An 18,704-nucleotide genomic window follows, 5' to 3' on the forward strand; every position below is an offset into this window, starting at 1 on the left:
GACTCTGGGACCATGACCTGAGCCGAAGGCAGAAGCTTAACGACGGAGCCACCCAGGCATCCCTCAACATCCTTTATACATATAAAATACATCAGTCCTATACAAGACTTCTGAAACCTTTATTTTAATTCAGATATTCACTAATGCAATACTTCCTATTTAGAAGCCACAAAGAAAGGGACAGGATAGTTGGAACTGTGCAGAAGAGTAAAGTTACTTTAAATATCTAATAGCTAGTTAGTGTGCTCAGTGCTTTGCCTGTATTTAGTCCCTTAATTTTCAAGACAATTCTATGATGTAGGTGATCTTATTATCCTCATTACAGATAACCTCAGAGAGAGGTAACTTGCCCAAGGCCACCCAACTAATATGGAGCAAAACCCCATATTAAACCAGGCAGTTAAATATATTTTTAAATATTTAAAACAAAGGATGCTGAAGTGTTCATGGTGCCTATCACCTTAGTGATCACACACACACATAAGTGGAGATAAGATAAATGTGGCAAATGTTGATAGTTGTTGAATCTAGAGAGTAAGCATACAGGTTCATCGTACTATTCAAGTTATCTGTATCTTTGAACATTTTCAAAATCAGTTCTAGAGTTTGAGCTTTTCTACTTGTGCCTTGGTAAATGCTTTGTGGAAAAAAGTATTTAAGGATTTTTGCTAACAAACCTTACGGGGAGATCACATTTAGTAGGAAATATTTAGTTGGGTACCCAACTCGAAACTATTTTTAGTTTTGTTTCGTTTAACTTTTTCTTTTTTTAAACACCTGTAACCCAAATCTGGAAGGAAGTGAAGGTGCAAGAAGAGTAAGGGGGCTGGAGGCCAGGGAGAAAGAAAGGCAGGAAGTGATCGCAGGATGTTGCCTGCGGCCGGCGGCCCAGTGGATTCTGGGAATTGTAGTCTCCCAGTCATCCAGGGCGTTCCTGATTAGGGCCTCGGGAAAACCTGACTACGCTCCCAGAAGCCTCTGGTGCGGCTCGCTGGGAACGCACTTCCTGGGACGCTGCGAGGGACACGCTCTAAGAAGCTCCTCAGTGTGGGCGAGTGAAATGTCTTGGATGTGAGAAACAGGTAGGTGTGGTCAGGAATCTGATTTTTGTGTCTTTTGCATAAGTCGTTGAGGATTTCGTGTAAAATAGCTAAATCGAAGGGAACCAGGGATACTGAAAACTGTTGACCCCACATCTGTGGACGTGAAAATTGAATGAGGAGGTATTTGATCAGGCTTTAAAAAAAACAAAAATTGTGTACACAGGAGTGTGAAAATGTCGAGGTGTCTTGCCGGAGCAGCCGAGGGCTTGTTGGCTAGCGGGGTGTGCGGTGTGGAGCTGCAAGTTGCTATTTTTGAATCACCAGCTGGTTGTGTAATGATGACCTGCTCGCGGTTCAAACCCACTCCGTGTTGCAGGGATGGGTTTGTTCTGAGAGCGGTAACAGTCACTGTTGCGGTCTCTTTCTATTGGCTCTAACCAGGAGAGCCCCCCCCTTTTTTTCTTTCTTTCTGTTAGCTCTGGTGCTCCTAAGGACAGGGCTCGAAGGGAAAGAGAGGAGAGGAGGGGGAGTGCGGTTTGCTCTGGAAGCTTGGTTTGCTTTACTCTGAAGCCCAAGTTGTGTGTAATAGGCCTTGGAAGGGGCCGGTTACCGCGTTAGAGGAAGGCCAGACTTGGTGGCCCCACTTAAAATGAAAGCTCAGGGATCCTAGTGTGTGTTTTTAATTGTAAAACGATTTTCCCTTAATTTGGAGTGAGCAGTTATGCTTGGTACCAACTTAAGAAACATCTTTAGAAAAGAAAAATCATAATTTGAAATCTCTTCTGTGCAGACTCTTGAGGACAACATTCTACATAATAATAGTGAGGCTAGTGATAAATGCCTTAATCCAGGAAGTTCTCTGGCGTTTATAAGTTTGCATCCTGCCTATTGTGATAAATAGTATTTGAAAAGGAAGTTGTTGATGCCTAAAATAGATCTATATAAACATATTTAGATGGCAGGTTGACCCATTGGTGGAACTGTAAACTCAAAAAAGAATGCTAGTTGCAAATTTTAGGATGCACAATGCAGATCAACTTAGCCTAGTTTTGTTATCAGTGTCCTTTTAAAAGGTACAAAAGAAACAGTGAGTTTCTTTTACTTCGAAGACAACTAACTGCAGTGTTTCCTTGGGCCTCCTTATTCTTAGTTGTGAGTAGGATCTAAAAAATCCATTGTGTGTGTGTGTGCATGCGTGTGCTCGCGTGTGTGTATAACACACACACATAAATAATTTAAAGAAGTATTATATTAATTTAGGCATTTTTCCTATTTCTTTAGGCCCAGATCTCTACTGTCTATTCAGATGTGCATATATTTCTTCTCTAAGTTGATTAAAGTTGTTTTACACCTGTCAAGTACCTCAAAGAGTAAGTACATCCTTTGATTTTACTCCTTTTCCTTTTTCCACCCTCTATCAGATGGCATGTTTTTCTCTTGTTCAACAGAATGAAGTTATAAGATAGAGTTCCCTTGTGAGAGCAATGATTGATAACCTGTAGTTTCTAAGAAAACTCCAGTTACAGGTGGAAGGGACTGCTAGTCTTACCATCAAGAAGTAATGTAGCTGCTGTTACACATGTCTTCTATAGCTATTCCTGGGATTGTCCCAGAAAAAATTACATAGTGATGGGTCTGTGAATTCTTAAAGCTGTTAGCCATTATTTCTGCCTCGGACTTCTTTGAATGCTATTCAAAACCACAAAACAGCTATCTTTTTGAAAATACTTTTAGTTGAAAATGATATATTTGATAACTTTAACTGTGTACCGAATTCTATCCATCTACTTCTGAAAGTCACCACGGAACAGATAGATGACAAATGTGAAGTGCTTATTTTGAAACAGAGTCCTTATTTGATTTGGTCAGTAACGGCTCCATAGAGAATGCTCTGTTATTATTGTTACATGGCTGTAATCATCTGTGAATGATTGCTGAGATCCAGAAGAAAAGCACATTCCTAGCTAAAGGAAATAAATAAGTCTACTAATAATCATTATAAACTTAAATTTCTGACCATACTCTGTTTTACAAAGGGCTTTACTATTCATAATCTTACAGATACCTTGGGGGACATTTTACTGATGAGATATTTGAGGTTCAGAGGACATGGATAACTTGCCCAGTTTGTAAATGGTAGGTTGTGACTGGCATTTGGGTCTTTGGTTGCCAGGACTGTAGTACCAAGTTGCCTCTCACATGGAAACAACAAGCCCAGACATCTATATATTTGACCCAGCTTAAGGCTGTTGCCTAGTTAGTGTTCAAGAAAACTACTTAGATTTGTTAGATTAGTGTGTTCTTAACCTGGCATATTTTCTACAGTCCCTAATAAGGGATTTTCGTATGGCAAAAAGATGTTTATCTTTTTTCTCCATTGCTGTATTAAAAAGAAAATATAAATACAAATATAGTAAATTGTTCTACTTTAAAAAATAGTTTTGCTTTGATAAACAGGCATTAATTTGATACATTAACCTGTTAATAAAAAGGGGGTATATCCAGTAGTAACAAACCTATTGAGTTGAAAACATGAGGATCAACACAGGTATAATTGATCGACTCTTTGGCCACTGTGAAAGTTACCAGTGTTGCCAAACTTAGTTATGTATTTTTGGAAGAATAGTCTTTATGTAAATACTTGGGAATCGCCTCAGTTTTAGGGGAATTTTTTAGGGGAAGAAAATGACCTTTGTTTTAAAAAATGGGAGAGACTGGCCAATAAAGTGGAAAGTGGAGGGCATGGTTTAGAAGCAACTTGGAAGCTTCAAAACGTAAGATATGAATGAATGATAACAGAGCAGATTTGTAACTTTGGATCCTGACCATACCCATATGGAGCTTACATTTGTTTCTTTGATTGTTCAGTTATTTAACAAATAATCGAGTGCTTTCTGTGTACCAGTGTGGGACACAGTGAATAAAAGAGAAGGTTTTCTGTCCTGGAATTCAGTCTAGTGAGAAAGATAAATACTGGACAAGGAATTATAAGCATAATCACTGCTCCCAAAGAGAAGGTGCAAAGGTGATTTCAGAGCATTTAACCAGGGCTGGGAAAGGTAGCGGATCAGGGAAGAGAGAACAGGGTTAGGGCCAGCCTCCCTGAAAATTAGAAAAATGAATACCTTTTAGGTAAGCAAAGAATAGAATGGAATTAAGAAAGTTCTAGAAGGAAGAATAGCATGCAGTAAAGCCCTTAGCCAAATTTAAAAGTGCCAAATTTGAAGACTGAAAAGAAAAGTAATATGACTACATAGTCTGTAACATGTTAGATGGGAGAGTGACACATAAGGAAATTGAGAATTTGACAGGAACTGATGGTGGGATTTGAAACTTTGGAAACTATATAGTTTTAAAATTTAGAAACTATTCTGAGGGAAATAAGAAGGCATTGAATGTGAGAAATGTAGTGAGGGGTACCTGGCTGGCTCAGCTGGTGGAGCATGCAACTCTTGATCTTGGGATTATGGGTTTGAGCCCCACATGGGGTGTAGAAATTACTTAAAAATAAAATCTTAAAAAAGAAAAAAAGAAATATAGTGAAATAATCAGATTTGCATTTGAAACAAGTTATTTTGGATTAAAAATTAATAGGCATAGGACAAGAGTAGAGATCTTTCACCCTCTTAATATGAACAAATCCTAACCTGAGAGCATTATTTTCAGTTTTAAATCACTAAACATACTCCATCTCCCAGCTATCCCTGTAAAATGATACTTCATCCCTCTAGTGAGATATATGACTTATCAAATCATGCAGATGTGGAGTTAAGAAAAGATCATAAAAAGGAAAGTAGCCAAAGAAGGTTAAAAAGAACAGGGACATTAATTCCAGCTCTGAGGTTGAAATTAGCTAAAGAAGTGAGGTTAATAGTATTTCCCTTCTGAAAAAATGCCATGGTATCCTTGTTGACTGTGTAAATTAGGACTTTTAGTCAATCTCTGGGCTCTGAGCTAAGAATGCTTCAGTAAAAGCAAGTTCAGGGGACTGAAACAACATCTGTGTTGATATGATGCAGGATAAGTTCGAACACACTCGATCCTGAAGTAAATATTGACCCACCTCTGCTCATTAGTGTCATTTGATAGTCTATAATCTAAGAATTACAGAAATTTATTTATAATAAGTCATTCATTCTGATCTTGTTTCTCATTCCCTTTTCATTGTAGGAATTAGTGGTACAAGGCATCTTGATTGGAGAAATCTCAGTATTTCTGATACTCCCAAGTTTTTTACCCCTATCTGTGAAAGCAAGAGAAATTTATGATTGGGTTAGGACTCTGAGTACATCGCCTGAAGGAGTTCTGAAGCTTTGAGAGAAACAGAGGGAACTTTTTTCTTATGTCTTTACAACTTTAATCAAATCATCATTCTCTTTCATTGCTCAGTCTTTCTCTAACCCTGGGTGATACATTTTTTATGAACAGGTACCTTATTGGTTCACTTTGTTTAATATCTAACAATTATCCTTTGACATGTAGTGATCATACAATTGATTCACTCTCAGCATATTGACTTCTCATAGAACAGCATATTCTTTCCCTCAGTCTGATTGTTAACACATTGGAGCAAGGTTCAGATCTTAGTGGCTTCAGTGTCCCTCCAGGGCCTAAGAGTATTTTGCATGTGCTGGATACTCAGTAAATACTGGAATTGAATGAATTGATTATTGAATGAATTATTACTTGGTAATAGCTACTTCCTTGTCCGATTCTACATTATCAATAGCCTACCTTTGTGAGTTACTGTGGTCTTGGAAGAGTGCCCAGTACTCATTTATTCAGATATTCCTAGAATGACTTATGTGTTGGGCACTGTGCAAGTCACCAACAGTGTATGGGGGAGACAGACAGGTAAATGAGCAAAAGCCAGTAAGAAGCTGCATTTTGGAGCTTGACATCATTAGTAGCCTTTTCCAGTGTAAACATCCTCAAACCTGCACCACAGTTTCCACTGCTGGAACAAGGTAATTTGATTGCTAAAATTAAAACAGTTTTTCTCCCCATTTTGCATGAAAAATATAAATTAGGACTGTAATTCTTTTGTTTTCATCTGTAAACAGTATATTTGTAAGTAATTGCTACTTCTAATAATATTGACAGAAGACAACATGATAAACAAGTAGTAAACTAATATTAATGGAGAAACTTAGAACTAATTATGCTTAACTTGAGGACTTTGAAAAATGGTTCACTTGTGCTTATACTGATTTTATATTGTACAGTTATATAGGTATGTATGTGTAACTATATATTTTCTGCTAGTAAAATTTTTCCTAGTTTACATGATCAGTTTAAATATGCAAATATGTTGTTTTCTAAAGAAAAAAAAAGTGCCTTCCCGTTCAGATACATTTGATCAAGTCCTAACCCAGTTTAGCATTTTGATCTTTCTGGCCCCTGAACTCCTGGAAATGCTATTCCACCATCGCAGCAGATAATAGTTGACTCTGCAGAGGATTATGGGTACTCTGAACACATACTGTATTCAGAAACAGTAATATTCTCAACCTTGGCCCTTCATCATGATCTGACTAAAAGAAGTAAATGTGCTACTTTAAGTAGTCTGTTGTGTTGCCTCATTGGGGGTGTGTTAGAAGGCAGAGAAAATATACTTGGGTGGTGTTTGGAGAGTGAGTTTCAAACTCTTAAACTAAAGCTGAATAAGATATTGGTCTTTATAAAAAGAACACAGTCTTTTAATTTGGAATGAGAGAAAGGCCTGGCTACTTTTTTTCTTTTTCTTACAGTAGCGTTAATAGAGATAGGTTGTCATTACCTCAAGAATTTGTGCTTTCATTTTATGTGAGCAGTAATTGTATAATAACCAATAACCACACGTGTAATAACCTGAAATGCATGCAGGTCATCTTGAATCAGCCAGGAAGTAGTTGAGTAGAATCATTTCAGGGATCTTTGTTCTCTTCATTTGACTAATTCAATGGAGAGGAGTTCATTTACATTGTGTAATTATCCAGTATGCCTAGCATATAGGAATGAGATGTTGCTTTTTCTTATTTAACATTTATTCAGCAAATGTTCTTTAAATTGCTCCAGTATGCCAGGCACTGAGCTGGTCACTGAGTGCTAAAAAGTAGTGAACACTTGAATTGCTCTTAAAATGTGCCAGACATGTTTTAAGCAGTGGACAGTATATTAACTCACTCAGTACTTAACTCTGTGAGGTAGGTACTGTTATTTTTCCCATTTTACAGATGAGGAAAAGGAATCACAGAGTTCTGTAGCAGTGACCCAAGGTCACTTGGCTAGTAAGTGAGGAAGTGGGGATTAGAACCCTAGCAGTCTGGCTCAGGGTCCTCCCTCAGCCAGTCTGCTGTCCTGTGATCCTTCTTTCTCTACATCTTTGTCTTCTTTGAGCCACCTTCACCTCAGCTGCATGCTAGTTTCATTTTCCATTTGCATGAGCACTGGGGACTGAATTTGTGTTGTTTTGTTGTTGACGGTTGATGAGTGCTCTGACCCTATATATTTGAGTGGCTGACACATGAAAGTATGTGGTAGATGTGTGTTGAGTGAGTGATAATTGACAATTGAGAGACTTTCATATGTGATGTTAAAAGGATTTGAAATTATTTTTATTGTTCCTCTGCTTTGCTGGGAAGTAAAATACTCATGTCCAAAGACTTTAGTTCTTTGGTCGCTACCTGACCCGGCCACTGGTAACCAAGCATAGGTGAGTGCGCCTGCGCTCCGGGGTCACAGGCACATGTGTTTACGTGCCTTCATATTGTATGTAGGAACCAGGGACAGACTTTCCCTCTTTGCCTTGACATCATTAGTTGTGCTGCCAATCAGCACCACCCTTCCTGCTCTGTTCTCCTATTGTCCCCTCATGATTTGTCCTCTTGTGTGTCACCCCCCAGTCTGACTGACGGTACTGCACAAGCCTACCTGCCATGGGCTGTCGGGATGTCCATGCAGCCACAGTCCTCTCCTTCCTGTGTGGAATCGCCTCGGTAGCAGGCCTCTTTGCGGGGACTCTGCTTCCCAACTGGAGGAAATTACGACTGATCACATTCAACAGAAACGAGAAGAATCTGACTGTGTACACTGGCCTGTGGGTGAAGTGTGCCCGATATGATGGGAGCAGTGACTGCCTGATGTATGACACTACTTGGTACTCATCAGTTGACCAGCTGGACTTGCGGGTCCTCCAGTTTGCCCTGCCTCTCAGCATCCTGATTGCGATGGGTGCCCTGCTGCTCTGCCTGATCGGAATGTGCAACACGGCCTTCAGGTCCTCAGTGCCCAACATCAAACTGGCCAAGTGTCTGGTCAATAGTGCAGGCTGCCACCTGGTGGCCGGGCTGCTGTTTTTCCTGGCAGGTACTGTGAGCCTCTCGCCTTCCATCTGGGTCATCTTTTATAACATTCATCTGAACAAGAAGTTCGAGCCAGTCTTTACGTTTGACTACGCAGTGTATGTCACTATGGCCAGTGCTGGGGGCCTGTATATGACTTCCCTTCTACTGTTTATTTGGTACTGTGCATGCAAATCTTTGCCTTCTCCTTTCTGGCAGCCACTGTACTCCCATCCTCCCGGTATGCATACCTACTCACAGCCCTATTCAGCACGCTCCCGCCTCTCTGCCATCGAAATTGACATTCCAGTAGTTTCACACACCACCTAATGGGGAAATCGTTAGTTCTCAGAGAAAACTTGTAGCCTCACATTTCCCTTGTACAAGGACCCATATACATTTTCCTTTGTTTCTGACGAGTCAATGAAGCCAAATTTGTATGTCCTGGTAGAATGAAGTGCTGCTAGTTTTATGAAAAGTACATTATTTTAAATGTGAATCATTCCTTTTATCTTGCTTCTTATGCTAGAAAGATTTTTAACCTCTATATTGATATCTGATCAGTTATTCAAGTGGAAAGGGCCTGTGTCTCAGTTGAGGTAATTTAGAGCAACATGGTAAAGTAAAAAATGAAGACTAAGAGAGGCTATTGTACATGATCTTTATGAGTATTTTAGAATGTGTATTGTCCTCTTTCTATAATACCTTACACTGGGGAAAAAAAGGGCAATTTCAAATATAAGAAATTCTTTCAGGTAAGAGTAATATTTTAACAGTAGTAAGCCTACCAGCTTAAGGCTGTAACTTTTCTTACTTCTCTCTCGGGGCTAATTATATAAAACAGAGTTTCATATTTTGAAGATACTTTTCTTTTGTGCGTTCCTTATCTTCTACCTCATGGCAGTGTTTAAAAATAAAATGCATTTTAAGTGATGTCAGAGAGAATAAGCCTAACATTTTTAAATAACTACTAGTATGGATAACATTTAACATAATTTTAAAAGTTAATAATTCTATAAATTGTATTATTAGAGTTAGAATGGGCCATGTGATGGATCGGTGCTTCCCCTCTTAGGCAGAAAAGCCTTTTTTTTTTTTTTTTTCAGATAGCATCCACCAAGTAGTACTCATGGTCCTGTATAATCTCTTAGTGACAAAGAGAAAGAAAGAGGCCCAAGTGGTGTGTTCTCTTTCAGACAGTGGTAGGGGACAAGCATCTATTCTTCATTGACAATATCAGAGATTCATTCTGGTGGACTGCCTTTTGAATGATGAGTGAAGTAAGTTATGGCTTCACCATGACCACATTCACTCTTGATTCAGTTCCTGCCCTCGTCACTGATTATTTCCTTGAGCATATATCTTTGCTCCACACTTTAGTGGGTGCTATAGAGGATACATGAAAAAAGTATGAGATCCGGTCCCATCCATTAAGAAATTTTAACATAACAAAGAAGATCAACTGTTATCTAATAATAGGAAACAGTCTGACTTTATAGGCAGCTGGTCTTAATTTCTCAATCATTGATCCAGGAATATATTTCAACCAGAGACATGGCTTTCTGACAGACAGGCTTATTGTACAATACCAGCAAGGTTCTGGAACTTAGAAATTCAATTCATTGGATCCTTTAGAGCACTTACCTTAGCCTAGACACTGTAATAACACTATATCAGATTCATGAGAATGGGCAAAAGTAGTAAAGAAATTAAATTGTTCCCTTTTTACCTCTGAAAGTATGATGATGTAATGAAGAGGGAGGAGTATTTAAAATCTCTTCTAACAGGGTAACATTTAGATGCATCTGCATTAACACTGAGATGAATGCTTAGAAATTCAGGGATATTGGGTCTTTACCCTTATGAATTTGAGCTGCTGACTTACTTGGTATAATTTGCTATACATTAGTATCATGTTCATAAGGATATTGTTTTATTAATCATTACAAATTACACAAACCACTAGTTGCATGGTAAACAGATTATTATGCCTCTTTGCAAATCTGGATATGATTCTGGTACTTCTGTGGATGTAAGTGCTACTTTCCTTTTTTTCCTAATTACAGCACTGGTTTATGTATATAGCAAATAAATCCAGTTGTAGAATTTTTAAATGCCATCAGTATAAAGCATGCAAAACTATGTTTTTTTTATTTACAGCTTCTGATTACCTTTAGTTCCATTCCTTTTTACTCCTCTCAGACGTAGCTGAATCTTGATCACTCCAAGACAATGGCAGGTAGAATTTTAAGATTAATATTAATTTCCTCCTTTGCTAATTAATATCAGTCCTCACTCTCACTAAATTTGTCGAGAAGTGTCAAGAATTTACCATCTTCCTGTTAGTATCAGCAATGTTAAAGAAAAGTTGACTCAACCATTAATACACTAGACAGGTTTTAGTCCATGGGATCATAAATATAAATGTGAAGCTTTTTCTGTAAGCATCTTTTGCAGTCTTTTCATAATCTGTAGCCTCAAATTAGTATTTACTATGGCTACATTAGGCAAAAGAAACAGGTGTTTCCCTTATTGTCTTTAATATTTCAGATTTGCTCTCAATAGCTATTCTTCAAGGCCATCAAAGGAAAGCAAGTATTTACAGTTCTTTTTAGTAATTTTTGAGCACTCATCAGGCTATCATTGTGATGGGGGATATGGATTTTTTTGTTGTTGCTGCTGCAAGTTATTAATGTTAAGGGCCTTTTACAGAAGCCAGCTTGAAACAACCTTAAATGTGGTATCATGCACCAGATTTGGTTTATCCGGCCATGAGAGAAAAAAAAACCAACAACTCTGAGTTTACTTGTAATTATACACTATAATAAATAATGTTTGTTGTAAGCTGCAATGTAAAACCTCAGTGAAACTGCACTGTACTTCTTGGTGTTTATTAAAAGATGTATTTTTACAAGTTTTTGTTTCTATCCTTTTCCTCAATGCTTTAAGGTAAAATATTTTAAGGGACGCCTGGGTGGCTTAGTTGGTTCAGTTTCTGACTCTTGATTTTGGCTCAGGTCATGATTTCAGGGTCATGAGATTGAGCCCCATGTCAGGCTCTGTGCTGGGCGTGGAGCCTGCTTAAGATTCTCTCCCCTTCCTCCTCCCCTCACTCACACGTGCACTCTCTCTCAACATAAATAAATCAATAAAATATTTTGAGAAATGTTTCTCAAATATATGTAAATTGAAAAAAGATACAGCCCCATTTAAAGCCCTACAGAGTAGCAATTGGAAAGGAATTAGAAAACATGGATTTATTATTCCAGAAGCATCAAGACCTTTCATCCATTTCTAAGAGTAGTCCTAGGAATTCACTGGACTGTTTCAACATTCCACAAAAAAACACTGAGTGAAGTTAGTGTGCCAGATTTGCCTCATCAATGGAGTTTTCTAATGGTCTGTGTTCTTGAAAATTGAGAGTTCTCAAATGGTTAGGTAGGAGGACCTTTCCTTACTCTTGAGAACATGAGGTTTCCAGGAGAAGTGGTCCTGATAGGTAAGTCACCTTAAAATTTCTGAAGCTTGGGATGAGCTTTTAGTCTTTTGGATTGCAGCCTTCTGGGATAGTTCTCACATGCACTCCTCACTGAACCCCTCCTCTATGGTAGCACCTTAGATGGAAGAGCCATCCATTACACTAGAAATCTGAAGCTGCTTCAGGTTAGACATCCCCAGCTGAATACACTAACAATTCAGAGTCTGCCCCTCAGTTGGACAGATTCATTGAGGGTGACTATGTGCTAGAGAATCCCTTCATGCTAATCAAATTCAAGAGAGACTGATTTACCAACCAGAAATGATAAATACAGATTACTTACAACCACTATCCAAGGCCTGTTTTTAAAAATACACCGTAGGGGCGCCTGGGTGGCCCAGTCGTTAAGCATCTGCCTTTGGCTCAGGTCATGATCCCAGGGTCCTGGGATCAAGCCCCGCGTCGGGCTCCCTGCTCAGCGGGAAGCCTGCTTCTCCCTCTCCCACTCCCCCTGCTTGCGTTCCCTCTCTTGCTGTCTCTCTGTCAAATAAATAAATAAAATCTTTAAAAAAAATAAAAATAGACCATAAAACAGATCTCCTTCAAGAAAAAACTGATTCCAGTCCTGGGATAGGGAAAGTACAAGACAAGCCCAGCATATCTTGTTCTTCCAGAAAGTAAGGAAACAAAGAATGATGGGGAGTTATCAAATTACATAGGAGCCAGCTTGAGGTTCCCACTGACCAAATCTGACAATCTGAGCATCAAAATAAACAGTAATGGGTTATAAGCTATTAAATAAAGCAAAACTCTGTGTGTCTATACTGATAGAAATGGAAAGAAAGAAAAGCTGTTTGTTATAGTAAAATACCAAAAAATAAATACAGAAAAAAAAGATGGAGTTAGGAAAACATCAATAGAACTAAAGCTGGTTGGTGAAAGTTTGATGAAAAATGGGATAAATATCCTGTAAATACTTAGTCTCAAAATTCTGCTCCACAAATGACTTGTTAATTTCAAAGGGAAGAATAGTAACTTTATAGTGGGTAAACTTGCCAGACACAGCTTTAACCAAGTGATCAAATTTATCACTGATAATAAGACCAATAATTCACCTCCTGATATGATGCAGTAAGACCACACCATTGCTTTTGTGGTGTTTCCATTAAAAAAAACAAAACAAACGAAAACATAGCTTGAGAGACGCCTGGGTGACTTAGTCGATTAAGCGTCTGACTTTGGCTCAGGTCATGATCTCAGAGTCCTGGGATCGAGCCCTGTGTCGGGCTCCCTGCTCAGCAGAGAATCAGTTTGTCTCTCTTCCTCTCCCTCTGCCCCACCCCCCACTCCGCCCCGTGCACGTGTGTGCGCGTGCATTCTCTCTCAAATAAGTAAAATCTTAAAAGTACAGAGCTTGAGATTAATTTTGAGGAAAGATGTGCAGCTTGCCAGTTCCATTTTTGCTTTTTGCTTTCTTCTCTTTCTCCTGCTCTCACTCTTCTTCAATTTTATAAAAAAGCATAAAAACTTACCGTCTTAAGTTGTCTCCAAAATATTGTATACAGTAACTCTTTCAGGAGGGATTTTGAAGAGCTTGTGTTAGGTCTTCTGAAAAAACTAAAAAGGAAAGATCCCTTGCAGAAAAGCTGTAAATCAAAGTCACAGAACCACAGGACTCGGGTCTTAATTAGCTGTCCCATTTCCATCGATTAGGAAAATATCTTCATTCCTAAGACATACTGACCTGTTACCCTAAGAGTCTCCCCTTGCTCCCCCTCCCTCACATTGGAGGAACTTTTCTAGGCGAAGGTCATTCCTCCAATACCAGCTGGATGTCTCCCCACCCTCTAGTTTAGAAGGGCTGTGGAATTTGGGTAGGAAAAGCACAACTGTAGTCTGCCTAGTATTCATATCCAAATCTGCTCTTAATGGGGAATTTGGGTTGGTTTGTTGTATTTAGTCTGGAAATACGCCAACCTTCAGACTGTTCTGTAAAACAAATTCTTAAGCAAATACTGAGGAAGAACATGAGATGGTGGATGAGAAAAAGAGAAAATTTTCCTTATTTTGTATGAAAAACCGATGTGACTGGGTACTGTTAGCAGGAATCTGGTAATTGGAATTTTGAGTGGTCCTTGTTCATTAAAATCCTCTGTAGAAGAATATATCTTCACGTCTCTAGAGTTTTACTTTATGGAAAAAGGTAACAGCTGCTGCTCATTAAGAGAAAAGGTATTATTGGTACTTTAACTGTGTTATAACTAGTGGCCTCACTTCAAGATTCACTCTCAACAGTTTGAAAGGATACTTAGAGTAAATAAATCAAGATAATTCACTTAAATTTGAAAACAATTTTTGCCTCTACCCCCATGTTCCTTTTCTTGCCTTCACTCTCAGAACCTACACCTGTGATCCGGAAGGTCCAGGTGGGAATTGTAGCAACAGAAGTTTGCTGTAAGTAGTGGGGACCCCCAAGGCCTAATAGTCCCCTCTAGGATAAGCAGGTGTCTAGGAATCCTGCCTTCACCCTTGCTGGCCATGTGGACAAGGGCTTTGGCTTAACTGGTCCCTCATGTTCTAGAGCTGCTAACCTGCTCCTGACTACTTCTGTTTTAAGAACTCAAAGGTCCAAGCGGATGCTGGAGCCAGGTGATACCGGCCAATTCTGCACATCTCTTCCCAGCTCTCTATCCTATGACATCATGTTGGTGGCTTGACACTGGCCATGTTAGAAGTATGTATGCCACAGAAATTAGCAAATGCTACAAATTAGGGCTTTTCTTTTTTTCCTTTCTCTCAATTCGTTGAACTTCAGCCTAGTTGATGAGGAAATTTATAATGATAACAAGTGCTGAGAGCTGTAAAACTTCACCTGTGATAAAAGGACTCTGAAATAGACTCTTAAGAGGTCCATCTCCAGTATTGCTCTGTCTTCCTTTGCACCACCACTTCATCCTGTACACAGGTAATAACCTAATAAAATGCAAATATGACCTAGCGTCTCCCCTACTTAAAATAATTCAGCTGCTGCCCTTCAGAACAGAATCTAAGCTCTTGCCTTAAGTCCCAATGGAAGGTCTCATACAGTAATACAGGGTACACCAAAGAATATAGAGCCAGCCAAAGTGAACTCCCTGGCATAGCACAATGACACAAGAGTTATATGGAAGGGGATTTTATCCCCATGCCCATAGCTGATCAGACTTTTAGCAATTATTGACACTAACAATATCTCCCAAGTCTAATGTGTAACAAAGAATGCAAATTCAATAATAAATAATAGGAAATACCCTTTTTCAGTGACTACATTGGCCACATGCTTTATTCAAGGAACTTATATTTTGTATGTGATAGAGTAGCATGATGATAGCTAGCCTTTAAGATGGCCCCTAATGATCCTTGTCTCCCAGCATTCATACCTTTTTGTGGTCCCATGCCACTGAGCGGGGCTGACCTATGTTTCCAGTAACATTTTGCAGAGATGACAGTGTGTGATTTGTGAGGTTAAAGTCATAAAAGACATTGTAGCTTCTGGCTTTCCTTCTTGGATCACTTTCTTTGGGGGAAGACAGCTGCCATGTTATGAAGATATGAACAACCCTATGGTTAATACAGGAGGATACCAATAGCCAGTACCAACCTGGCAGCTCTTGTAAGAGAGCCGTGTTGAAAGCAGATTTCCTTAACCCCAGCCACGCCTTCAGATGACTGCATTCCTGGACAACATCTTGATTGCAACCTGATTGAGAGACCCCAAGCCAGAATCACCCAGCTAAGCTGCCCCCAACTTCCTGACCCACACAAACTGAAATAATGCTTATTGTTGTTTTAAGATGTTATGTTTGGGACCTGTTATACAGCAGTAGATGACTAATACAAAAAACGTACAGCAAATGCAGAGGACCAGTCTTTAAGAGTATTTGTTTTTGCCGTGAAAGACATTGTGAACTTTCCTTGCTCGCTATTAGAAAAAAATCTCTGTCATGACCCCAGATGCCCTTGAAAAGTGCTGAATGTTGCCCAAGTGTGGTAAAACAGTCTAATCTGAAGTGTGTATATAGGGAGTGGGAGGTGAGAAAGATTTGAGCTTAGTTTAGCAGAGCTCCTAATTTTGGTTAGGTTGTGAGTGGCTACATTTGTTACCAGAGAAATAAACTGAAGAATAAACATACAGAGTTTGGAATGGAAGTTAAATACATTTATAGTCAAATTAATCTGATGCACATAGTGGTTATGTTGTTTTATGGTTACCAGGAATAAATAAGCCATACTTATGAAAAACACATAACTTGTTTTTATCTAACCATCCAATTACCAACCAGCTCTACTGGAAGAAAACGAAACAGATAGTTGCCCATGTAGAAGAGGAAATAGCTGATTCTATGACTCATCAGGCAGTTGAGATGACAAGTAATACCTCTCTCTAGTAAAAACAAATAGCAAGACAGCCTGTGGCAGGAGTCCTGAGAGAAGGGTTGCTAGAGGGAAACTGAATTGTAAAGACATTTCATTACAGTGAATATAATCTGATTGCTCTCTTTTTTTTAAAGATTTTATTTATTTGAGAGAGAGAGAATGAGAGATAGAGAGCACGAGAGGGAAGAGGGTCAGAGGGAGAAGCAGACTCCCTGCCAAGCAAGGAGCCCGATGTGGGACCCGATCCCGGGACTCCAGGATCATGACCTGAGCCGAAGGCAGTCGCTTAACCAACTGAGCCACCCAGGCGCCCCTGGTTGCTCTCTTAACACTTGCCCTGAAAAGGGCAATCAGCCTAAGGACACTGAGCTCCTTGGCTGGGGAATAAAAGAGATTCCAAGGAGAAACTGTGACCTGAGTGGAGGGATGGCTCAGCAACGTGAAACGTCAAAAACTAACTTTTCCTAATCTTTTTAGGTTGCTTCTCTCACCACCGAGCTTGTCAGGCACTGAAGTGGAGAAAGTCATAAATGCTAAAGTGGATTGGAGGAAACTGGTAAATTTTCCCCAGGTAGAACCACAATGCCTGTGGACTTAAGAGAGCTTTGACAGAGAACAGAGTAGGAATTAAGGGAGTCCTAACACCTTGTGGTGGAATTATCTGTAGTTCAGCTCAAGTCAAGTGAAACTCTGTGTCCTTAGACATGAAGCTGCAAAAGAATGATGAACAAAAATTCAGTTTGTTCGGAGAACAAAAGTATATGAGTGTTAAGGAAGTAAAGGAATCAAACTTTTAAGATTCTCCAAAGAGAAAAACGGCAAATAAAAAGAAAATCATCTCCCTCTTACGTTTTACTTAAAAAACCCAGCTATTGTCAGTTGCATATCAAGCAACTGGCAGCCTGTCTTTCTGTATTTATATATTTGCTTTTGTTTCTACAGATGCCTCTGAAATTTTTGTTAGAAGCAAAGTCACTAAGGTTGCCAAGAGAAATTTGCAATGCTTCCATGGTGGCATAGACATGAATTATGCCAAGAGGGATAAATAAGAACACCCCTTTCCCCAATTCCCACTAGATCTGTGCTTTTGGAAGGCATTGTGACATAAGGGCAGGACAGGCTTCATGGACATGAGACCTGTGCAGCACACAAGGCCCTGTGCTCAGAAGGGCCCTGTCCCTGGTTTAATATTCTGTGGTCACTGTCTTGAAATTCTTAATTTTTGAACAAGGGGCACTACATTTTTACTTTGTGCTGGGTCCCAAAAATTACCTAGCCAGTCCTCCATGAGGTCGCTGTGGGAAAGGCAATACACCAGTTTGTGGGCATGCAGATTTGGGATTAGACATCATTGTGAAAGAATGCAGATCAAGCACCTGGTACAGTATGCCTGGTTTTACTATGAATATTATTCATGAAAGCCAAGTCTAGATCTCAGATCCCAATTGATGTTAGTGCTGGCCATAAAAATAAATATCTTTATCAAAACATAATTCTATTTTTGCTTTACATTTTAGAGGTGGTTATGGATTTACATTACCACTGCTGTCACTTTTGCTAGGATCCTCATGCCTTCTTATTACTTTACTTGGAGCCTTTAGTAGAGACTAAGAAAATTAATAATTTTCTTAAGTATTTGCTACTTCAAGTAGGGTAGTTATGTTTTTCATGATTCCACTGAGAAACAAGGAATTCAGTGATTCCTGATTCTCTAAGAAAACATGATGGTGACTATATATACTAAAAAACATGAAGGTGACTATATATATCATACCATTATGGTGTCATTTCTGATAGTCTGGGACAAAGGATTTTTCTACTGTCTCCACTATCAAAGCAGCAGGCCCCCTCTCTGGTTGAAGGGAATATAAATTTGAAAACTTATGAAGTGATCAAACAAATTGCTCATCTTTTAAGCCAGCCCCCAAATAACTGCAATCAGGGAAACATACTTATTCTTTACTTTGGAGAAGAGAGTGATATTGGAGCACCAATCAAACCTTAAGTACTACATTGAGCAGCTCAAGTTGTCCTTACTGTGGGGAGAGGACAGGGAGCCAAGATAGGTCCTGACATTACACAGGATTGAGATAATGTACCTCAAACCAACACATATGAGGTTGTGTCTGAATATAGTAAATTCTCATTATTCATGGTAGTTATATTCTATCAGATCACAGTGAACACTGAATTAGTACTGACCCGTTGCTCCTGGGAGGAATAGAGAGTTAGGTTCCTGGAAACTTCTGGCCATAACATTTTCATCAGTCAATGACTACAAAACCTTGTTTTATGTGTATGTCTATTTAACACCTTATTTATCGTTGATTCATTAACATTGAATTCAAAGCCAATAGCACTATAACTCATGCCTGAGCAAAGCTTATCTAACACATGTGTTTTCTCCCTAAAGCATATAAGAACTTTCTTGTACTTTGGAATATT

General features: G+C 39.1%; 1 protein-coding gene across 2 annotated transcripts in view; it reads left to right on the top strand.

The window, feature by feature from the left end:
* Nucleotides 1-441: 441 nt before the first annotated feature.
* CLDN12 (claudin 12) overlaps nt 442-18,704 on the top strand; it is a 64,684-nt gene continuing 46,421 nt past the window's right edge. Inside the window, exons 1-3 of one of the 2 annotated variants that reach the window (XM_028120850.2) lie at nt 442-1,082; nt 2,325-2,413; nt 7,928-8,390. In XM_028120850.2, the coding sequence (XP_027976651.1) occupies nt 7,961-8,390 (430 nt within the window). In that variant the 5' untranslated portion in view covers nt 442-1,082; nt 2,325-2,413; nt 7,928-7,960. Of the gene's footprint in view, nt 1,083-2,324; nt 2,414-7,927; nt 9,469-18,704 lie in introns of those variants that run through there. The other variant, XM_028120846.2, reaches the window with a different exon arrangement.

This window comes from Eumetopias jubatus, unplaced genomic scaffold (assembly GCF_037043125.1).
Source record: "Eumetopias jubatus isolate StellerSeaLion01/CBP00866 unplaced genomic scaffold, mEumJub1_p1.0 scaffold_14, whole genome shotgun sequence".
Taxonomy (NCBI): Eukaryota; Metazoa; Chordata; class Mammalia; order Carnivora; family Otariidae; genus Eumetopias; species Eumetopias jubatus.